Here is a 24,073-nt window from a genome sequence, read left to right on the forward strand (position 1 = left end):
AAAAAAACTAACAAAAACAAAAACTTGGAACTTGTAAGAATTTCTCTGCAAATGACATATTTATGTCAGGAAATGTCTTCACTCCTTTGATTCTGTCATCACTCAGTTATTAGTTTGAAATACAGTAAGAAAAAAAAAATTCAAAGATGCAATGAAAGTTGACTTATCTTCCTAGAGTCTAAGTCATCTGTTTAAAATTTATTTTTGAGGGGATAGAAATAATAATAATAAAAAAAAAATAGCATAAAATGCCTCTCTTTCTCATTGTGCTTGACATGCAATGAAAAATAAAACCTCAACCCTTTACATCAGCAGAGAAAAATAAGCCAACAACTCTAAAAAGGGACAGTATGTTTATTTGACTAATGTATCCTCACTATTAGTATCAGGGGACGTCAGAAAAAATGAATTAAGCAGAACATGAACATAGAAATATAGTTAGGTTTATCTCTACAGAAGAATGCATTAGTTCTGTATTGGTTGCATGTAGTGGTTAAGGGTCAACCAAACACAAAAAAAAGAAAAAAGGAAAGAAATATCCACATCATATTTTCCAGAACTATATTGATGACTTTGCACACTCTGCAACGTCCAACTTCCTGCCGCTGCTGCACATTTTAGCCAGATTCTGTGAAAAGCCGAAAGCATAATTAGTTAAAACCACAGAAATCGAGAAAAGTCAGTTCTACTGAATTAAGCTTGATTGTTTAGCTCATACATTTGCTGCTCGTATGATGCTGTTTGGAGACTGGAGGGCTGCAAGGTCTGTTAGGATCCTCTGGAGATCACTGTTAGATGGAGCTTCTGAAATTCATTAATGGGTTAGTGTCACATGGCGAATAGAGAAATTGTCTTCCAAAAACATACTTTTAATGTAATGTAATGTCATGACAATTGTGTGTATGTACCTGGTTCAGATGATGCTTGTGGTTTCAACTGTAGGTATGGATGCTCCAGCAGCTCTGCAATAGAGATTCGCTCTCTGGGGTTTCTTACCAAGCACCTCTAGAACAACCAAACAAACACTTGGTGAATTTTATGTCACATCAGCAAAACTTATTCAGTGTTCAAATCATTGGATCTGTTGTAGGAAACATATTTGAGCAGTTAAGAAGAAGTTATAAAAGGAATCAATCATCTACCCACAAAAAGTATTTTGCTGTCTAGTTGTGTAATGAGGAAGCACTGAAGGTGTTACTGGTGGATTTGAATTTTTTTCCCTGATTGTCAGATATATTTCCGATGAGGAATCACAAATATTAAGTAGGTATCAATATATATTAATTAATGCAGAAAACATATGCACATATATTTGCTTGGGATTAAAAAAAAAAAAAAAAAAGAAGTTAATAGACAATTAAAACTAAAATGGTTAAAATTAAGTTACATCCATTACAGAAACTATTTAGGTACTTCAAAGTGAAAGAAAGGGCCAATACATTCAGATGCTCATATTAAAATCAGTTCAACACAAGTTTATTTATGTGGTCATCATCATGACCTTGAGTACTGCATTAAAAATGCTCTTTAGTGCACAAGTATCTTCAACTACCAATATCTATACTTTTTATAATGTAAAAGATGTGAGAAGTTGTAAAGGTGTGGTTTTTTACTTTCAAAACATCCAGCAAATCCTTCTCTGATATGTCAGCAAATTCGATCTTATGGGAAGGATCGATGATGGCGTGCAGTTTGGTAATCTGATTGGTGATGCTTTGGAATGGAGTCTTCCCATAAGTCATACAGTACAGGATACATCCAAGGGACCACACATCACCTTTGGGGCTGATCTGTGGAAGAAAATTTGATTTTTTTAATGTTTCCGCTGCATTTGCAGGTTATTGCAGTCTACTAAATCAGCACAAGTGAATAAAAGAAAAGTACCTTTGAGCGTGCTTTTCCTGGTTGGGATGAAGTGTCTTTAATGGCTTCAGGTGGCATATAGTTCAAGGTTCCTACCTGTGGTTTGACAGACAACTGTCCGTTACACATGCAGAGTGGGACTGCCCTGGCTGAATGCTCCATGAAAGAGATATGTATGGCATGCCATACCAAAAATCTTACTTGTGAATCTTTCATGATGCTAGTTACATCTGGGTGGATTCTGTTTGCGATGCCAAAGTCAATCAACTTCAGTGAGGCATTCACTATGACAAAGTTAGCTGGTTTTAAGTCACTGTGGACTATTCCTGCATTTAAGAAGATATAGATATTTATAACAGTTAGGAATCAATATTTCAGGGCACTTTAACATTTACATTTCACTAAATTTATTAACTTAAACTTGAATGTTTTCATTGCTGCTACTTTGGATGCTCTGTTTCATAACAACTTGCAGAATGCATCTGAGAGTGAACATCTCAAGAATTCACTTGAGAGGAGATCACGTCCTCTCAAGAGCTGCTTTGGTCTGAACCAGAGTGTGACCGACACCTGGCCAGAGGCATGGCCCCAAGGGGTTATGTGAACCAGTCCAATTTAAGCAGACTGGAAACAGTGTGAAAACAAACTAAATATACTAACCATGTTTGTGGATAGTATGGACGGCCTCAAGCATGTTCTTCCAGTAGAACTTCCTCTCAAGTGGATTCACAGTCTTACGGTTTCGCAACCAAGTGTTTAAATCGATGTTTCCACACTCCATCAGCATGTAAATGTAGCTGCTGGTAATTTCACTACAAACGCAAATACAGACATCAGGACATTTTTAGTGGGGTTCCAAATTCTAAGTCAACACAAAGAACTGACACCACCCTTAAATTAATCCAGTCTTGGTTTTCTGTGATTTGACATTCAATTCACTGCGCACCCACAAATAGTTATATATATATATATAGTTTATATATACATACAAATTTTCATATTTTTTGCTTCATTCTAATAAAAAAAAAAAATTGCAGTATCCTACTTTATTTAATGTTTTTCATTTGCTCAATTTGTAAAAGCTTCATTTCACTTCTTTTGATTGAATAAATCAGTTGATCAACTAAAAAATAAGTAAGCAACTTACTGCACAGTGTAGTGATATTATTTGTGGATTGGTCATGTACTCACTAGTCATAGAGCTTTATAATTTGATCACTGTACTGCTGCAAGTGGTTCAGATGTTCAATCTCATTTTTATAACTTTCTATTGTCTGTGCATCAGCCTCCTCGAGGTCGACATATTTCACAGCAAACAACTGCTTTTTGTGACCAAGGACCTGGTAGACCTGGGAAAAAAAAAACAAAACAAAAAACTGTCAATCAATTGAGGAGAAAAAGAGACTGTGATTTAAAAAAAAAAAAAGGAACTAACATGCTTGAATATATATATTTTTTAATCCAAACACATCAGAGAACTCAATCAACAATCTTTCACCTTGCTTGATCCGCCACGCCCAATCATCTTGAGGATGAAGAACTGCTTGCCCTTAATGGTAATGGATTCATTTGAAAATCCAGTAAAAGAAGCCTAAAAAGGTAAAAAGTTACATCTTATCATGACAGTTTAAAATAATAGTAGTAACTCTGAAAACAGAAAGGAGTTAACTGGAAAGCATGTTTTTTTTCCCCTGAAACAAGCTACATTGCTCTCTGTAGCCTGATTTGTTTTAGTTTCATCTATTCACTAACATTTTAACAGTCAGATCCAAAAGAAAACAGAAAAGAATCACTTGTGAAAATAAATAAATAAATAAATAAATAAATAAATAAATAAATAAATAAAAATCTTTTAAAGTCGACAAAGGTCTTAATCTACTTGACACTGTTGCATGATGGATCAGTTACAATAGGCAGCTACTGATGTGCAAAAAGTAGTCACGGTGTGGTATTCTTCGTTCTACACATATGAAGATTGAAAAAAAAAAAAAAAAAAAAAGTCATGGCATGAATATGTTATACCTGTGGAGTCTGGACAGTGGTTGTTTGGTTTAGAGGTGTGTAAGACTGCTGAACAGGTCCAGCTCCGTGTGCTGCTACTGCAGAGGACGACAGCTCAGGACCCCTCTTTACAACTGGGGTAATAAAGCTGAGGAGGAAGAAATGGATTAAGTGTAACTGCAGATCTTTTTGATGATACAGAAAACCAAGGAATATAGAAAAAATAAAATGTAAAGGGCCTTTAAAGTAAATTAATTGCTGCTGATAATATTCTAAACCTGCATAAAGCCAAGTGAAGATATTACCAGCTAGCAGAAGGGTTCCTATAGCTGTTTGGTGTCTGGCAGACAGTTTGGGGATTCAGTCTGGATGGAAGCTGGACAGATGGAGTGGGAAGTGACTCCAGCATACTTGGAACCGGTGTAAGTGCAGGTGGAGTCATGCGTTTATCCTAGGATTTAAAAAAAAAATAAATAAATAAATTCTGAAATTATTTAGTTAGCATTAGGGAAGAATTTTGAGACTTAAAACAGAATGTAGGTAATTTGAAAAAGCGACAAAGTTTAACATGAAGGTTTGATGAAAGATGGAATCAAATCAGCTAATAGAAGATCATTATGTTATAATGTTGGAATTTGTTGAACTATCATCTTGGTGGTGGTGAGAAGCAAGAGCAGATTACTACTGAGCTGACACTGAATAACACTGTACCATAATCAAAAGGGAAAAAGAACATTGATTTTTGGTTGAACACTTGCGAATAGATTCAGACCTCTGGAGAAACTTGTCTGTTGGTGAGGGTTGGTATTTTCCACTCAGACAAAGATCCTTTGTTGGCAGGTTTAGGCTGCTCTACAGGACGGTTCACTGGGACCCGGGCAGGAAGCTGAAGTTCCTGGTTTCCAGTAGAAATGCTTACAGTGCCAGCTATTGGCAAATTTTAAAGGGGAAAAAAAATTGAAAATTTTTAAATAACTCAAATTGCAAACCATGTCACTTGCAGTGCTTTTTCTTTCACAATGAAATATGCCTCAGGGCTACCTGTGAGCTGTCCCTCCTCCTTCCTGGGCACTAACTGTTTCTCTCCAGCTTTAAGGTTGCGTATGGCCAACTCCACAAGTTCAGCCGGCCTGGCATTTAATGTCTGAGCTTTATGCAGAATTGAAGTTGCTTTGATCACATGACCTTATTAAAGGGAAGAAAGAACATGGCATTTTAAATGTTTTCTGCATTAAGTACTGACGAAAAAAGTAGACACTACACTGACTAGCTAACCTACAAAGTTGTAAGAGCACTGTGACAATAACTAACCTTGAACCATTCGCCATCAATTTTAGAGTTGTTGTGATCACTTGTGCAGACATTAATTCTACATAATTTCCATTATTTAGCAACGTATCAGAATTCTGCAAAATAAAAATTTGTAACAATGCACAATACCTTGCGATACCTCAAACTGGGCATGTGCTATGTGGACAAAGGCAAAACCTTTGCAGTTGGATCTTGCAACTATGAAGTGGTCCTCTGCTTCATCTGGGTCTTCAATTCTGAAGAGAAAGAAAGTTTCATCCAAGTAGCATTTGAACAAGATTTCATAAATTAGGGCCGTCGTGTTTACAAATGCAGTGCATGCCACATAATGCCATATTGTAATAGAGAAAGTATTTTCATCCTCTTACCCCTTGAGTTCTGCATATCTGACCAGTATTCTGGCATAGAAGGCGTTTTTGCTGTATTGTCTGATTGGAAGCCTTGAGAAGATTTTAGAATAACAGTCCTTGAGCTTGTTCAGGAGGTTGATGTCTGTGTGAGGGTTGCCTCTTCCTTCCAGGTTCATCAGGTATGTCCAACATGACTCAGGGGAATTTGTTTTGACAACCTGGTCAAAACTGCAAGTTACATCTGCCAGATAAAACAAAAACATGTAATGAAAACAGGGGAAAAAAACAACTGTGTATAAGTTATAAAGCTTTAAAAGTTTAATTAATGACTAAAACAGCAGGGTATTCCATAAAACATATTTTTAATGTACGGTAGTACCTTCCATTTTCAAGGTGTCCTTTGTATCATGTGAGTGAAGGAGTGTGGTGGTGGATTCAACAGGTGCCTGGTCCTCCCAGGCACAATGCTCTGGACTGACAGCTGGTGGCTGATAAAGCAATTTGAGAAAAATATATTATACTTCTTTCTCCAGCTTAACATTTTTGACTAACAATTTAAACAACCAAGGATTGATGCTGAAAAACTTATTTCTACTCACTTGAATACTGACTAAATCTTGATTGACAGTGTTCTTCTTTGAGGATGATGGCCCAAAAAATTGGTTAATGTTTGAGCCAGATGTTGGTCTAAGACAAAATCAAATATGTTAAATTAATTAAATTTCAAGAAGTGGAAAAGAGCCAAAACAAGACAAAGAAAGTCAACGAAACATTGGTGTCACAAATTAATGCCCTAGGATGATACATGGTCTCTCAGAATAATATACATTGAGAAAAAAAGCTATGGTTTTCAATATATGATGACAAAGGGGAAAATACTTGACAACAGCAATGGATACTTAAACAGAGGTTTTAAATGTGTGGTGAATCATTTGGTTCAATATAATAATATAGTCATGCAAACACTTTTTTTCTCCATTACAACAACATTTGGGTAAACTAAGTAGTACAGTAATATAACTCAGGTTACACCACAAATAACTTCAACGTGTTTGAAGTCAGAGCAGTACTCAATTAATTCAATAAAAACAAACCACTTTGAAAATGGAAAAAGCTGCTATAAAATTACCTGGGCAAACTGCTAGGGATTAATGTGTCACTTTTCTTAGAGGACCTCCCATCACCTTTAACATCATCATCATCTTTTTCTGGAATAGAGAATGGTACTACAGGAACTCTCCCTGGCTGTGAATTAATAAGTGAGAACACAATTTCTTCACATTAACCACTATTTGATAAATAATTTCATTCGTAATAACAAAAGCAGGATGAAATGCAACTCTCACCATGCCGATGGCTCTTTTGCGTTGAGATCCAGTTCTCAAGCCTGGTAATTGGTCATCTAAAAATCCACCAACGGGATCAGACCTGACGTTTAGAGATCAACATAAAAATGTCACCCTCCATGAATCAAACCAAAACTTTATAATATACCAAAATTAGTTGTTTTAATCTTACCCTGAACTGAAAATACTGGAGAGTTGTAAGTCACCTGTCCCATCTGATACTCTGCTTACTTTATGGAATTCTGAACCTTTCTTAACAGAATCGTGCACATTAGCGTTGGGAAATACTAACAGAAAGAAAACACAGCAAAACATGAAATCCTCATTAGTGTAAAGGAACATTATCATAGCAAATGATAGAGTAAAACATGAATTAATAATAATAATAATAATAATAATAATAATAATAATAATAATAATACTACCCACGTGGTACATTTTCCTTATCCTCTAAGCAAGGAAGCTGTGTTTTCCCTGTCTGCAAACTTTGCAAGGCAGCCTCCAGCATTTCTCTTGGTCTGGCACCAAGTTCAATAGCGTTCTGTAAGATGTAAATGGCCCTCTTTGTTTTGCCTGCAAGAAGAAACAGCTGACACTTTAAGAGCTCTGATAACATGTCTCATATGAAGATTTTTATATGTACGAATCAAAAGAAAAAGTGCAACTTTCTACCTTGAGAATACTCAAATTTTGCATGTGCAATGTGAACAAATGCAAAGTTTTGGCTATGAGATCTTGCCACATTAAAATTGGCCTCTGCCTCATTGACATCTTGAATCCTAATAAAAACAGAAAGACAGAAAAATAAACTCAATGCAAAGGTTAATGTTCTTAGAAAAAAATTACTGTGTGGTGTTTTTCTTAAGCTCAAAGAACCATTGTAAAATATTATATTCCATAGTTAAGTGAACAAATGAAACTGCAATTAAAACAAAATTTTTTAAGTTATTGAAGCTTTGATAAAATTGTGTCAACCCAGACAGTGGACAATGAATGCCAGACAAGTAAAAATTTGTTACTCACGCTTTAAGCTCTGCAAATCTGACCAGCATCCTGGCATAGCTCTCATTTTGACAATGTTTGCCCAGTGGCATATTGGAGAACACTCTGGTATAGAAGTCAATGAGTCTAGTTAAGTGGTTACGATTCAAGGTAGGATCCTCTTTCTTCTCAAGGTCCATCAGATAAGAGAGACAGGATTCAGGCGAGTTCGAACCAATGACCTGGTTAATGTTGTCTGTATCATCTGCAGCAAGAGCAAAGTGTCATTAATTGATGAAGCACAGTCATACCATATGGACACTGGATCTGACAGTGACAGAACAATGTGCAGCACCGTACCTTCATTGAGATACTTTTTAATTTTGTTGAGCTTTTGATAAAGCATGGCCAACTGCTGCTTTCTGTCTGTATGCTCCTCTTCCTCCATCTGAAAGTGAAGAGTATGTAAATAGACGATGCAGCCTGGACAACAAGTGTGGACTCTTGACTGACGATGTTTCCCAACACACAAGACACCGTCCAAAACAACGGCGACTTACTGGTTCCTTACACTGTGTGAAATAAGGATTAGTCACATGCTATGACGCCAGTCTTTCAACAACAAGCTTTAAGGCACTCAGTGATGTTATAAATGTCATTTTACTAATCAAAAAGCGACGTGGTGAACCGTCATCATCGTACTGCTATGAAGAGATTTGGCTATCGTTTGTCCGCAATTACTGAAGCTAATTCAGCTGTTTTGTTTTGTTTTGTTTTGTTTTCCTCACATCGTTTACGTTGCTTAATTTAGATACCAATATTCATATAAAAAGTTTCAATGACACATGCAGAGTAAAAGCACAACGTATCTCCGGTGCAAAAGCATTTTCCGTCGTGTTTACAAAGCGAGTCAGCTCGGTTAGCTTGTTAGCGAAAAGTAGTTAACGACAAGGATCTTAAAGAGTAGGTGTCCCTGTGGCTCCTACAGGCACATGGAGCACTAAACATTGTTCAACAACCGTATCTACAACACCGCTTAAATGACTTGCATGTATTGAAAAGTGCCTCACCGTGTTATTGTTGTCATTAAAGTCTTTTCACCTACAGGGCACAAAAAAAGGCTCGACCTCAACTGCCAGTTTTCAAATATGCCACTTCCGTTCAAGTCGTGCGTTGATTGGACAGTTTGCGATGACGAAAGGAAACGTCAACGTCGGTCTTAACCACAAACGCAGCTGTAATGCGCACATTTATCAGTCGTAATGGTTTACGTTGTGGTTATTGTACATTTTATACAATTGTAGTTCCGCAAGGATTTCGTTTTATCTAACCGAATTCATATTTCCAGCAACAGACTTTGTTGACGATGATAGTTAGCCCCGGAGTAACATGACATTACTCGGTCAAACCGGGGTATTGGTGGGAGGGGAAAATTTGGGAAATTTGTAGGGGAGTTTCGAAAGAACAAAAAAGAAAGTATTAGTAGTAAATATATTCAGAAAATGCTGTGTGGGCCAACTAAAATGCCGTCCAAATCTACATTAGATGACATATTTAACCACGCTTTTTAAATGCACCTTTCCTTTTGCATGCGTTATGGTGGTTAATCCAAAAATGAAAGTAAGAGTTTGCAATCAGAAACTGGTGTAAGGGAATCATGATCGTTTAGCATCAATCCGATTTCCTGCAGCTCCTGAACGCAGCAGGACCACGCTGTACTTCCCTGTTCCTGCTCCTCCCAGCTCAAAGATGGCAGCCACGGGACAGAGATGAGCGACGACCCGAATTTAAGAGTTTTGTCATGAAACCACACTGGGACGTACAGCAGTTACATGAATGGTTTTGACAAGAAAGCGATATAATTTGTCCCTTCCAATGTGTCGTCTTACGGGGACAATTAAAGGGTTCAGAAATAAAATGTTTTCCTGTGGGCTAAGCTAGCAAGCCGCGGTTAGCAAATAAATGAACTTGGCTTTTTGCAACACAAGAAGAAAGCAGCTGTTCTGTGCACGGTCCGTTGTCATCTTACAAGGTGGGTTACAGTTTCTGGTATATGCTTTTTATGTTATAGCAAACACGTCCAAAAAGCAAACATGAATGAATAATCCAGTTGCCGTCATTTAGCGAAAATAACCAGTGCCTGTATTACATCTGTTGTTATGATAAGTTCGGTGGTTAGGTTTGGTGAAGGTTTGCTTATTCAACAACGGGGCAAATATACTAGTATAATTGTATTTATTGGCAGGTGTGCCGTGCACCCGTTTATAAACACACATAGTGTGGCGTTTCAATGAGACGCTTGTGTCACTGTTTTCCAGATCATAATTAAGAGGGTGGGCGACACATAATGTTTATATACTTATATACTTCTGATCAACTGTTGTTAAATAGGCTCTGTCCTACATAAACATTGATCTAGTGGAGACTTGCTTTACCACACATCCTGGCACTCCAGGGCAAAATACGACACGTAGATGCATCATTCTAAAGCCAAATGTTCATAATGTTGTTATTTCTTTTCTCAGCCATCAGTTCAGTTTCATCATGGCCATCACACAGTTCCGTCTCTTCAAAATCTGCACATGTCTCGTCAGCTTACTTTCTTTCTTCAAAAGGTTGATATGCAGGTGAGTGCTACTGAATTCTTCGCAAATGCAATGTCCAGTGCTTGGAGATGTAACTTTATTCTCTTCAATTTAATACATGTGGATCAAATAATAAACATCTAAACATCTAAACATGCATGTTTCAAATCTACATCACTGGTTTAGTTAATTGATCTTTATACTGGGGTATATTGAGCCAAACCCTTCTTCAAATCTCTTCAGTCCTCAATTTATATTAGAACATCCATGCACTTGAAACGTTAGAATATTAAATTCTTAGGTCTTATTATTATATAACTTTATTATTCTGCAGGAGTGGAAGGGGGCGCAAACTCAGTGGTGATCAAATAACCCTCCCAACAACAGTGGATTTTTCATCATCGGTACCAAAACAGGTCAGTAATGCCCCAAGCAACAAAAACAGCCCTGATAAATTTGGGCTTTGAAATCCTATGTTTGGAAAGGCAGATTCTTGATATTGTCATCTAACAAAATGTATAAATTTGCATACATTTGCCTTGATGCAAATTGAATTCTCTTTATATATTTCACTTCATGATTCTAGTCTGGTCAGCCAGAGATTGAAGAATGGAGCTCTTGGGATGAAGAGGCCCCTACAAGTATTAAGATTGAAGGCGGCAATGGAAACATTTCTCCTCCACCTAACGATGTGGATGAGGAGCCAGACTACTTCAAAGACATGGCTCCCACCATCAGGAAAACGCAAAAGGTATGTCTACAGTCCATGCAGTTTTTGATCATGCAGTGCTGCACCACAAAAGCTTTATCTATCTCTACCATGGCTACACAATGATTAGTACATTTTCCAAAATGTCAGTCATTATGTTTCATGTATCAGCTAACAAATACACTATCCACTAAAATCATCTTTTGGCATAGATTATAAAAGAATATGGTTGTTACTGTCATGGACTTAGCTCATATTTTCCGTCTATCAAACATTGACAAGTCAACAAAATGAAAGCATGTTCTCATGAAGTGAAGTTTGCCTGAAGAATCAATGCCAAATTAGAGAATGCATTTCTTTAATTGTACCTAATCTATAGGTACAATCTCTCTATACTAAATCTATACTAGTTATGGGATTCAACTGCATCACACAATATTTGGGTAAGCGATAGAGCTGCTTTTCTCTCTCTCTCTCTCTCTCTCTCTCTCTGGTTTCCACATTACAGATAGTGCTGAAGAAAAGGGAGCCTTTGAACTACTTGGTTCCTGATGGCTCAGCAGGATTCTCCAGCAGACTGGCAGCCTCTCAGGATATGATGACATTCAGTCCACCCTCTGTGAGTTACATTTTTACTTCATAAACATGCTTCAAGCAGCTATTTTATCATTGATCATTTATCATTGAGAAGTTATAGTCTGAGTTCCTGGTGTAGGCAGTATAAACTGAAGCTGGCATTGATTGTTTTTTTTTTTTGTTTTTGTTTTTTTTTTTTTCAATCATCAAGAGTAGAATAACGATAATAAAAAAAGGAAAATAGAAGGTAGTAAAAGATTGACAGATTTTTTTTTTTAGTAGTTCTACTACTAATTGGATACATTACAAAAGCATGTGTAACATACTTCATAAGGATATTTTTGTATGTGTGAAGCAGTAGAACCTGTAATTTTTTTTTTTTGACTCAGACAAAGGTTTTTTTGTTTTTGTTTTTTTCTTCAACAAAATCATGATACCCCTTTGAATTCATCATGTTATTCAACTTAAACTTAGTGTCTTTATGCATGTTTGTCACCTTTTCAGTTACTGCAAATTGTGTCTTAGATTTAGTTTTAGCCTGCACGTAAATACAGTAGATTTTACTTTCACACTAAATGTTACGTATGTTGACTGTACAGCCTAAATGCAGTATATTTTATGACTTTCAAAATAATAAAATAAAATATTTGCTTTTTGATTTAGCATAAAATACAGCTCAAAAAGCAGATCTTCATGAATATAATTTGACATTTCCCTTTTCTACAGGCTGAACTTGGAGAAATGGACAACTGGCAGGAGGACACAAATGCCTGGGAGGATGAATCTGATGCTGCCTGGGAAGCAGAGGAAGTGCTCAGGTAATATATCACATCTTTATCTTTTATCATATTACAACAGCATTTATTTCTAAAATACTGAGGAAAGCATCACAAGATTGACATATTGTAGTCATTTTAAGTTGATACAGTAAATATACACAGGTAGTGGACCTTAGAGGTGTCACCATATGAATGTGAGTCCCCTTTAGTTATTCGTTTGGTTACCAACTCTTGAGGGAAATGTCTTGGCGTAGGTCTTAAGCTGCCAAGTTCTCCATTGTGTTTTAAAGCTAGTCTCTGTGTCTCCCTGCTGTTTGTGCTGGGCAGGCAGTCCACTATGGCTTTACTGCTCAAAACAATACTGCCAGAGGAGTGACAGTGGAACAGAACAGTCATAGTACAGTCGGACAGCTAGGCTGTGGGGAGCTGCCGTGATGATGGTGCGCCTTGTCAAAGCCAGTTTTGCATTCCACTTTAGCTGTTTCTGACCTCTTCAATGGCTGAACTGAACTTGGAGTCGGTGTGCATTGAATGAACAGAACATGTCTTGATTCCCATGTGGTGAAACATGACTATTGCATTTAATTAGCTCTTCTTGTAGCTTAGAAGAAAATATGAATAAAGCATGCATCAGGCTCCCCGGACAGCTTACCTACTGATGAGTATCAGCAGAGGCCTCTTGAACGTATTACTTAGAAGAGATAAAAGCAGGTAATGGTTTTTTGTGACACTTCTATTTGAGTGGTGTGTGTTCCCATCATGACCAGCAGGTGACGCTGTACATCATTTCTAAAGCACCAGTGACATAAGAGACAAGATTTAGATTTCTCTTCTGGGCTAGCTTTTGCTAAAGGGATCTGTAATGAAATTGCTTGCGCTCACACATTTGTCTTGGCTTCATTTAACAGACAACAGAAGATGGCTGAGAGAGAAAAGCGATCCATGGAGCAGCAAAGGAAGAAGATGGAGAAAGAGGCTCAGAGGATGATGAAAAAGGAGCAGAAGATTGCAGTCAAGCTCTCATAACACTTTAGAATTGCCAAGTTTTGAGCCAAAGGAATAGGGAGTGCAAAAGACACTGTACCAGTCGTAAATCTATCTTTAAAGTCATCAAACCAACCAGGATTATCACTGTACTCTAATTATCTGTTAGCAAACTGTCCAGCATGTTTTCACCAGCAGCCATTTTAGTCAGTATCCAGCTGCGAAAGTGTAAAACACATTGTCAGGGCAGATAAGGCCCCCGTCTACAAGCAGTTCAAAGGCAAGGTTACATTGATCTTCAACAAAGAATAGCACTCATGTGATTCAGTTCATCATAGGTTTAAGGTTAGCAATCTGTTGGATAGTTTAGAATCATGTTCTATTTTGGTTTTTCCCAGGAACATTTGTAAATAAACTGGTACCTGTGCTACCTTTTGAAAATCAATTAAGGGACTACAATTCCTTTTCTTATTTATAACCTCAAAAGAGTGTAATTAACTTTAAGCATCACTGTATACCAGTGACATTGTTTGGTTTGCTTGATTATTGCATTTTTATATTTATGTCTGTCATTGTCTGAAGATATTTTTGTTTTCTAATGAATTTTGTTTGATATTTCATCCCATCTCCGTGTGCTATGCAGCCCTTATAACACTGGAACTCTGCTTTAAACCGAAGGCTGAGAATTTTCAATATGAGTACGGACTAATGACCACACACTAGAATCTTGCCCAACTCTAAATGCTGTGGGTTCCTATGGTAATCACATGGCTACTGATTCCCATCAACTTTTTTTTTTTTTTCCTTCTTTACTTCTTTGTCCTGGAAGGGAGGAGAATTTTCCTCTTACACAGTTGAAACTCTCAATGCACAGAATCTGTCTTTACAACACAGATCACATCACATCACATGGTAATTCCAGACCAATTATCTTGGCCATTAAGAGTACACATTTGCCTTCGTCGTCAGCATAAGATGTAAGACTCATCGTTGGGCAAGTTGTCATGGAAACAATGGCAGAAAATTAAATGCGTCTATGACTATGACTTACGATGAATGGATAAATAGTTTGATATGTTGTGAGGGAAGCAAGCTTCTATACTTGATGCTACAATAAGAAAAGCTTTGCAAACAGTTTGAGCTAATTCTTCTAATGAAATACTGAGTTGATGTCTATCAAATGATTCATTGACCCATTGTGATTTGTCCTGATCATTTGGAGGCTATTACGTGCATGAGCATAGGTTTAGCTGAAAGCAGATGTTCATTTGAAGGGGTTTTAGCAAACTATGGATTAGTGTTTCTTTAGAAATACTATTTTCCCAGCTCTTTCCATTGAGCAAAGTTGCATGTTGTTTTGTCTCATTATTTTGCACTTCTAATTTCTTTTGCAAATATGAGTCACAGACAGTGTTTTTCATTTCTTTTCTCTTCACATCTCAACGTGTATGAAATCATGTTAGAAGAATTCTCATGGTTGAGCACAAACAGGAACTTAATTTGAAGTAATAAATCCACAAGCTCAATTTACGAGATCTGGCAGATATTTGCTGTATTAGTCCTACACAGGTTTTTAATAAAATCATTTGATCCAGGTGAATATCGTGAGGCTGCTTTCCTGATATGTAATTTGGGAAACACTGCGTGAAACCACAGTACTAAACAAATCACAACACATAGGTTTGAGTCTGAATCTTGACCACTCTAGACGGCGCTCGAGGAGTAATAATGTTGAGCAGTCACTTTGTTTTGGAAGGATTTGTTTTTTTCCAAAAGCGCGAAGCATCAAATCCAGACAGTCATGGTCACCACAGGACAAATCATACTGATTACTGGAATGTGTCTGCCATTTTTGATGTTGACTGAAATGTCTGTGACAGAACAAATTTGGTACACACCTTTGTGGTCCCATCAGAACTGTAATTACCTTTTTCTGCTAATCAGGCAATGTTAGCATGCCATACTAAGACTATGAATGATTTCCAAAATGCTTATCAGCATGTTTGCACGGTCACTGAAAAGATACTGATTGTCAGAGCTTGTCACCACCACCTCCTAATGTCCACTATGAGGTCTCCCAAAACTTGATTGATAGAATTGTCAACGCTTACCTGACCTCCATAATAATGATGTCACTTCCATCCGTCCAGAGTCACTGCCTGGCTGCCAAAATCTCTGAAGAGACTGACCCAGTTTCAAAAATGGAAAATGAGCATCATGAGCCTTCAAAAAAAAAAAAAGAGAGAGCAAGCTGTGGGGCTGAAAAATTGTCCTTAGAGTCCAGAATCATGAAGCACTTTACAAGACTGGTTGGTGTGTTAACAGACTCGACACCATTACTGACCACTAATGGAATTGACAGACCAGTATGGGGATTAGAGAATCTGATGACTTCTGAGTCTAATGCTGTGTAAACTGAAAGATCATGGTTATGCAACTAAAGATAACTCGCTGTATGGCTGAGAGGAAGAAAAGAGTAATCATACTAAAGAAGCCAAATCTTGGTTCATTTAGAAATAATCTGTTTTTTTCCCCCCCTTAAATTTTCATTTAATGTGGTTAAGTTATGCAATAACTAAAGAAAAGCAGTGGTAGTTCTTGTGGGTAGACATCCAGCTGCTCTGGCACTGACCCAGTTTTTACTAGTGTTTGGATACAGGCAGCATTTTACAGCTTCTGAGACATCCCAGCAAAGTGGATCTAATGCACTTCACATTGTCAGCCCCATAACCCAAGGGAGATCTGAAAATACAGGCCAGGAAAGCTTTTACGTAAGCTAGGCCATCATGAGGATGCTGCTTGGGATCAGACTAGACATTTCCCCTTTAATGTGTGAACATCTTGCTCAAATTTAAAAAAAAAAAAACAAAAAAACTGGCTCTCCCCATATTCAGGTCTCTTACATAAGTCAAATTAAAAATTGCCCAGAGTCAAAACATGTGACCAGAATTATCATGCTTTAATAATAAAGATGCAAGGACAGTTGATGTAAACCACCAGTATTGCACATAGCTCAGGCACATAACAAGTGTCAGTTGCTTTGAAGCATCAACTTATTTCTATGAACACTATACAGGCTGTACTGAATAAAGCTCTACTCCGAGGGAGGGGGCGAAAATAATAAATACTTCACAAAACAATTACAGTGAGTTCACATCAAAGCTTTGGCTGAAGGTTTCTTTTTGAACAAAACAAAATGTTGGAATTCAGAACTTTTCAAACAAAGTAACATTCACTCTTTCACATCCTAAAAATCTCATCCTGTACGAAAAGCTTTTTTCCAAAAACACAAGGACAACTAGCGACACCACAGGACAATGTTAACACTTAACCATCTACCCAGATGATCAGCTTATACAGGTAAATAAATAAATAAATAACCCAATATAAATAATCCCTTTCATGTCACAATTTTTCCATCAACTCATGGTAACTGTACAGTGCAAACTAACAGTGGCAGAAACAAAATAACTGCATTGATATTGTTAGGTGTCAAAACCAAATACTCTCAAAAAGATGCTTAAGTGCTTTTAGTTCAAGGTTAAGATGTGTGCATGCAGGTTGGAAGCCGTTACGCATCCGGCCTGTGAGTGACGTGACGAAGAGACTGCAATCCCATAATACAACAGCCCCTGATAAGAGCAGCAATGTTGTAAACTGGATAGCTTCCATCCACACCATGTCGTGAGTACAGCCAGGCCACCGTCGGCAACACAGGGGCTGCTACTGCCACTAGATCCACCAGGAAGTTGTTGCTCCAATACCGTTTGCCAACCCCATCCAAGCCCGGTGACAGACAAATTTCTTCATTATAGACATCAAAGTCCAGCTCCTCCATAAACCGGCGGCCCTGTGCAGGCTCTGAGCAGCACATGCCTGAATCAGTGGACATGTTGGGGCTCTGTGGGCGAGCAGGGGTGGAAGAAGAGGTGAGCAGGTTTGGCAGGCTCAGGAGACTGCTTGAAGCCGTGTCCCCAGCCGTAGCCCCATGGAACTTTAGCAGCTGGAGAAGCAGAGCCTGCAGGTCTGGAGACATGGGCACCATTTCCGTCTGGATCCCTTTCTCTTCAGTGGTCTGCAGGGAGGGCGTGTTTGAGAAGGTGGTCTTGCAAACTGTGTCTGGTTGAGCTGGCGTGAGTGCAGTAGATTTGTCAATCAACTGTTCCTGTTCTGACAGTGGAGACACCCCAGGCCCTAGCTCTGTCCTCAGCTTGCCACTTGAGTCCTGACATGACAAGTCGATGGCAGTGGACATGAAGACCTGCTCCAAAATGTCCGCTCTGTTGGCCATCTCGTCATTTACCAGCAAGCCACTGTCTGCCATTGCCTCTGCCCCTTGGTCTCCAAGCTCCATCCCACCCTCTTCCTCCCCTACCATCTTCTTCCCACCACTATCAGGGCTTTCACAGATGAAGTCCAAGGTATTTTCATCTTGGAGGTTGGCACCACTCTGAGCAAGCTCCATACTTTGCAGCAGGGACTCCAACTTCCTGTTTTGAATGTTGATGTCAATGAAGTACTTCTGTATTCCCTTATCCTTCTCCATCAGGCTGCTCTTCATGGTTTCCACCACTTGACGCAGCTGTTTGATCTCCTTGCGAGCCTCTTTGAGGGACAGCTGAGCCTCAACACGGTGGCACTCCTCTTCAATCCAGTCTTCCCTCATCCTGCAGAGCTGGGCCTTCAGCTCCTCAATCTCTGTCTCTCTAATAAAGAAGAACATTTACAGCATTACTTTCTTTGATCAACATCTTGGGTCAAATATTGGACCTATGGGGTAATACTGCTGTACACACATCTTGATGCCAGTTTTGAAAACAGCGTTTATTAAAAAAAAAAAAAAAAAAAAAAAAAAAAAAAAAACACTCTAACTTGGTTCTGCTCAACTGTGACAAAATTCATCCAACAGATCAAATTTGACTCTGCATTTATTCTTTAAAGTGCCACAAAGCACGGTCTTGTTTGCCTTGTGTATATTTCAAGCACAATAAAATGTTGGCCTTGTCATTCAAAACTTGTGGAATGTTGTGGGCAGCATATTATTTGTGTCAGCTTCAGGGTTTTATGCCTATAACTTCAAACACCAAGATTAAATCCAGTCTGAAAGTGCATTCATAAATTAACTAAGCTCTTTTGTATAATCCATATACAAACTGGTGTAAAGACAGCATGTTGTGGTTTGTGAAAACGAGAAGGTGGATTTTCTGTCCTAGTCTTTACCACTAACTACTCACAAAAAAAATAAATAAATAAATAAATAGTACAGTGTGTGGGCCAATATCAATATTCTATTTCTTTGGAATACACTGTATGGTTTATAATAACAGGATGTTTTATCTTATATGGTAGTTTTCTTGTGCCTTCAGATGATCTTAACAGAGCTGCAATATGTGGGATTATGTTATGATATACTGAATTAATGTGAACTAGATGACCATCATTTTCTCACTTTAAGACCATAAAAGGCTACATCACAGGAGCAACCATGCTGAGAGGATTTTACTAACCTGTCGTGGACTCTGTTTTCAGACTCCATCAATTTAATTTTCAGGTGCCTGATGGCCACTTCCTTCTGTTGGAGAGGGGTGAGGTATTGCTCAGGGTTTGGGGGTCTGATGCCATGGTTGTCTCCACAGGAGTGGTAGCGACCCAGGTTTGCTCTTCTGTTAGGCAGAGATGCAATTACTGTATTGGTGAAATAGCCATATTTACCCCTCTAGAGCTTCTGTATCCATCACCCACCCACCCCCCCCCCAACTAGACATTCGCAAGCAAAAGCAGGAAGCAAACCAGTTTGACATTTCAAAGTAAAACTGCTCCCTGCAGAAGGTAATTAGTCTTACTGGCAGAGTGCTGTCTGGGCTGATGCTCTCTGAAGCCTGGAATTGCTATCTGACATGGGATTACCAGCATGCAGACTAGAAGTGGGGGGAAGAAGAGGAAAAAAAAACAACAAAAAAAAAAAAACCTTCAAATGCTGTTTGTCTAAATACAAGCAGAGTTAGCAAAGAAGGAAATCTCCTTACTAGAACAACCTTAATCTGCAAGCTAATTGCAGGAGGATTCACATACCCTCTGCATGTCCCCTGATATCAGTGCTTTATCGTGCTCAAAGAGAACCAATAAAACAGATATATCCCCCCCCCCCCCGACAATATGCAAAGCAGCATGTAAGCCCCTCTCTTCCACCGACAACGGCCTTGCAACCTGGGATAGTTGAGGCTTTGATGCTGGCACTGTGCATCTCTGCCAGAAATAGAAACAGCCCAAGAGAAGGGGGTGCGTGAAAAGAAAAGATGTCACATAACACTCAGCCAGGCAGAGGAAATCTGACAGCAGAATATTTTAAAAAGTGGCAGAAGTGAATTTTTTGTTTGTCCTCAGCTACTGCATAAAATCTCAAAGGATTTTGGGTGGAATGTTTGTCCGCCGACCGGATTTTTAGGTTAAACCTTATGCAGGGTTGTTCAACCAACAACCATATACAACAAAAAAAGTAAACCCTACTAGTAATGTCAGTAATTCATGGTGGTGCGTGCTCTGAGGCTTTGGCTTTGCAGTTATCACATCAGCTCTACCAGTCTAAAATATTTATGATGCTCTTCTCTCCCTCAAACCAAGGTGCAGTTGATCTAATCTGTAGGTCCACCGTTTGCGTACCACATAAAAAAAAAAAAAATTTGCTTCACTGAATCCCCATTAATCCAACCCACAGCCAAGGGAGGAAATGCCAAAACAATCTCAGCTTAATCCAGCCACCCACTCAACCCAATCATTTCACATGACCCAAATCTCTTGTTCTCCAAAATCTACTAACTCCTCCTGCAGGCAAAGAAGGTTGGATTTGTAACTGAGTCCCAGCAGAGAACCGTAGAAGGCTTAGACATGTACAGAAGGTCTCAAGAACTGATCAGAGTATTTCACTTGGAAGCCACAAACCTCCTCTAAGGTTGTTAATAATGCATGGTATGAAAGTGTTTGGTACCTGGAGGTGGGGCTGGAGTTGCAGCTGCTGCTGCTGGTGGTGGTTGAGGAGGCAGCTCTAGGTGGAGTCCTGTAGGGAGCATAGAGCTCTGCATCGCGGTTAGTTGCCGGGCTCCCAGCTGGTTTGAACACTGGGAGGGGTCTGATGTGTGTGCCACGACTGGGGTGGAGGAACAGAACCACAAACAGAAATAATTAGTGTGCATGAGTGTTAATTCCAAAACCCTAACCCTAAAAATGCACATGCTGGCCTACGTACCTTCTTGACAGAGCCTTCTTTCCAGCCGAGTTAGAAATGAGGCTCGTCCTGGTCTTTAGGCTGCCTGTGCTGCTGGAAGAGCTGAAGTCAGCTTCACTACCTGCAGCAGGAAAGCATCAAAATGTTAACGTGTTAGCCTTAAAGCAAGACAATATAGCTTTTCGATTATTTACCAAGAATCCCCTTTAAATGAAACCATTACTGCATAAGAAAAATTTGCTGTTTTGTGCAACTTGATACGCTGTCACAAAAACAAAATCAGGCATTTGTATCCATTTTTCTTTTCACTTCGTCTTGTCCCAGTCTCACATCATCTAACAGCACTGTTCTTCACAGTCAGAATAGAGTGCAGCATTAAACATGAGTATTATGTTTCCCAAAGTAAGACTTAAAGAAGTCAACTAAATAAAGCCCCAGACAGATCCTCTCACACAACAGGTTTTTGGATGGAGCCGTCACCACTTCATGTGATTACAAACGCCATTAAGCCATATTTAACCAACATCTACCCATTATGTGTGACTTAATCTGGTCAAATGTTAAAACACAGACAATTTATATTTATATATTATGGCTGTCAGCACAATACTGAAGCGTTGACCGTCAACCCACTTAATTGTTGAGACAGAAAAAAAAAGACAAAACATTTTTTGAGATTCTCAAAGATTAAAGTGAAGGACAGACCTGAGTAGCATCTCTTGCTATCAAACAGAACCATCGTATTGTGTCCAGTGATGACTGTGTCAAATAAAACAACCCAAAAATAACCATCCACCAACTTGATGAGCTGTGTGAGGGTGCGTGCAGTTCAGTCAGTGTGTTGTAACCTCCTCCTAATCAGCCTAATTGACTGTGCTCCCTAATGTTTCCCACCACCAATCAGCCATCTGCCTCATTTTGACCCGAGATCAAGCAGTTTTCTCTCATGGCCCCAGATTTAGACTGATTAACACAGAGGAAATTTAATTCTGGCGGGTGGTCTCGGCTGCACTGTTCATGATATGTATTAACAGAGCACAAATGTACAGACAGCAACTTTTTAGGCAAGCAGCTGCTTCCCAGCCAGTGTTTGTTCAAGTCAACAAGCGTAGGAATCTGCAAACTGCTGACACGGGAAAAAATACAGTTATCTTACTGACACTGGTCTGTGGGGAACCACTGCTGTTCAATGTGTTCTCCCTTTCTGCGTCCCGTTTTACCTCTTGCTTTCATGGCCGACCTCAGCTCTCTCTTGTGCCTTGGAGCGCTCCGTGCATCACCACTCCACTCAGCCATCACCCTCACCCTCTTCCCTTTGGCCTTGCGCTCCGGGAGTGTCGGCGAGCCGTGGGCACTCTGCTCTGAGCCTGACGGGGTTTTGGAGGGGGACACAGACTGACTAGTGGGGCAGCCGGTGTCATCTATCGTAGACAGGTACACAGACAGTAATAGCCGCGAGCAGGCAGTGCAGACCAGGCAGCAAACAGGAGCAGTTTGAGCAGAGCTCAAGGTTCAGCCAGGGTGTTATCTGACGGTTAGCATAACCTCCTTAAAGTGGTCATTTGATTTACACTGTGGACACACATACATGCACACACACTGTACGTACACAAAAATAATTTTGGAGACACTGGTGCAGTATTAATCCAGGGGGTAAATTAGGGTGAACATAAAATAAACAGATCCATTTTCTGTTTGAGCTTGCATAATGCTGCATGCAAAGTACTACCTGAGTGAAAGGTTCTACTTTTATCGCATTAAGATTTTATATTTACACAGACAACCAAGAGCATTGCAACACAGTTTTGCGCCTGGCAGCTTGTAAATGCTGATTGTTTCATAATATCTGAGGTTTATGTCAGGTGGGAACTCAGCTGTGCTTGGACTGGACCTGAACTTCTTACCAGAGCAAAAGCTATTGGTGCTGATGGTTCTCTTGGAGTGGTCAGAACTCATGTCACACTCCTTGCCCTCCTCTTCTGAAAAAGGTGAGTCGGACAAAGGTGATCCTTTGTCCTTTGGTCGGAATGGATGGAGGACCAAGCGTGGGATGCGACTGCGGGGACTTCCTTTCTCTGGTGACTTCTTTTCCTATTCAAAGTGACATCTGTCACAGCTAAAGGCAACAATATAGCATTGTGGAGATGCTCCTTCACTATCAAATCAATAGAAATCAATAGAAGCTTGAATATTAAACATATTGCGGCCTCGTGAAGGTAACTATGATGTCATGTTTGTCTGAAAAAAGCTAGTCTTACTAGGAAATTAATTATATTTGCAAAGGAGTCAACATGCTTAACTCTGTCTCTCAAGACCAGACTCAAAGCCACAGTTATAGGACTTACCTCATATTCTTGAAACGGTCCCATTGTGCTTCACGTAGTGTTTTCCCTTGATGACTAAAGAGAGGAGAAAATCAGGTAAGTAATTTTTCAGTGGACTGCATATGTGGCAGCCCTTTGACGTGGCATTCAAACGCTTAACAAACAAGGGCCCTCTGTCTGAACTGTGTTACACCACTAAATCCCACCCACTGCCACACAGACACATGAATACACAGCCTGCCTGGTGCAGATGGCATAAGCCTGGAGCCAAACTTGACCAGCACATACTGAATTCATGAGCTTATGAAACAAATTTTTATGCGTCATGACTAAAAATAAACAGCCACTTTGTTTTTGTTTTTTTTTGTTTTTTTTTTAACCAGGATATGTAAAGCCTTCAAGAATCAAATGAGGGCTAATGAGTTTAAGAGAGTTAACCAAAGTCATTAGAATCCATCCTCAGGGAAACCATGGAAACTTGATCTGACATCCTGAGGATTTTAGAGTTCATCATCTAAGGATCTGGAATTTCTACATTTCATGACAATCTATATTTCATCATGAATCACAAAGGCATGTTGCTGCCAAAGGAGAAGCCAACAAAATCATTAGGAGACATCACGTGTGGGCCACGAATCTGTGAATAAAAAAAAAGAAAAAATCATGCCAAGATATTTAATAATTGAGATGGTTCAGCCTGACAGGCAGAAATTACATCCCCAAGAGACCTGCTACTAGAGCAGCTAAAAATAGTACAAGAGAAAAGACAAAAGCAATTATATGAAACAATTAGATTTTAAAATAACTCCTGCTCCTGTGTATAAACAACGAGGCATGCAGTTCAAAGTAAAGCTACACTGGCTCTCCTTATCAGCCTTTGGTGCTAAAACTGTGTGGCTGCCTGCCAAAAGCTACAAAGTGCTTCTATCAGTGAGTCATTATGGATGATGGACCAATACTGCATATCCCCTTTTAAAACTGTTTGGGGTTGACAGCGTAGTAGAAAATAAACTCCGAACTTTTCATCTTTAGCACACGCATT

At 39.1% G+C, this 24,073-nt stretch overlaps 3 protein-coding genes across 3 annotated transcripts; 1 reads left to right on the forward strand and 2 right to left on the reverse strand.

Annotated features, from left to right (window-relative positions):
• Positions 1-323: 323 nt before the first annotated feature.
• ttk (ttk protein kinase) lies at positions 324-8,979 on the reverse strand. Its single transcript, XM_029504780.1, has 25 exons — positions 8,923-8,979; positions 8,213-8,300; positions 7,895-8,117; positions 7,544-7,650; positions 7,301-7,444; positions 7,044-7,158; positions 6,872-6,953; positions 6,655-6,770; positions 6,125-6,212; positions 5,905-6,013; positions 5,544-5,766; positions 5,305-5,411; positions 4,906-5,049; positions 4,637-4,791; positions 4,170-4,315; positions 3,886-4,012; positions 3,362-3,454; positions 3,055-3,212; positions 2,524-2,675; positions 2,065-2,189; positions 1,885-1,959; positions 1,614-1,790; positions 909-1,005; positions 719-804; positions 324-628 (listed from the first exon to the last, which is right to left on the reverse strand). The coding sequence occupies exons 2-25, from the start codon at positions 8,298-8,300 to the stop codon at positions 560-562; spliced, it is 3,006 nt and encodes a 1,001-aa protein (XP_029360640.1). The 5' UTR covers positions 8,923-8,979; the 3' UTR covers positions 324-559.
• Positions 8,980-9,417: 438 nt separating this feature from the next.
• ebag9 (estrogen receptor binding site associated antigen 9) lies at positions 9,418-15,082 on the forward strand. Its single transcript, XM_029504753.1, has 7 exons — positions 9,418-9,884; positions 10,378-10,479; positions 10,772-10,853; positions 11,024-11,188; positions 11,655-11,765; positions 12,449-12,540; positions 13,410-15,082. Exons 2-7 carry the CDS (start codon positions 10,397-10,399, stop codon positions 13,525-13,527), a joined length of 651 nt encoding a protein of 216 aa, XP_029360613.1. The 5' UTR covers positions 9,418-9,884; positions 10,378-10,396; the 3' UTR covers positions 13,528-15,082.
• Positions 15,083-17,056: 1,974 nt separating this feature from the next.
• On the reverse strand, positions 17,057-23,076 carry sybu (syntabulin (syntaxin-interacting)). Its single transcript, XM_029505088.1, has 7 exons — positions 23,053-23,076; positions 22,612-22,798; positions 21,928-22,128; positions 20,729-20,828; positions 20,471-20,629; positions 18,993-19,148; positions 17,057-18,191 (listed from the first exon to the last, which is right to left on the reverse strand). Exons 1-7 carry the CDS (start codon positions 23,074-23,076, stop codon positions 17,057-17,059), a joined length of 1,962 nt encoding a protein of 653 aa, XP_029360948.1.
• Between the last annotated feature and the right edge of the window lie 997 nt (positions 23,077-24,073).

The sequence above is a fragment of the Echeneis naucrates genome, chromosome 6 (genome assembly GCF_900963305.1).
Source record: "Echeneis naucrates chromosome 6, fEcheNa1.1, whole genome shotgun sequence".
Classification (NCBI taxonomy): domain Eukaryota; kingdom Metazoa; phylum Chordata; class Actinopteri; order Carangiformes; family Echeneidae; genus Echeneis; species Echeneis naucrates.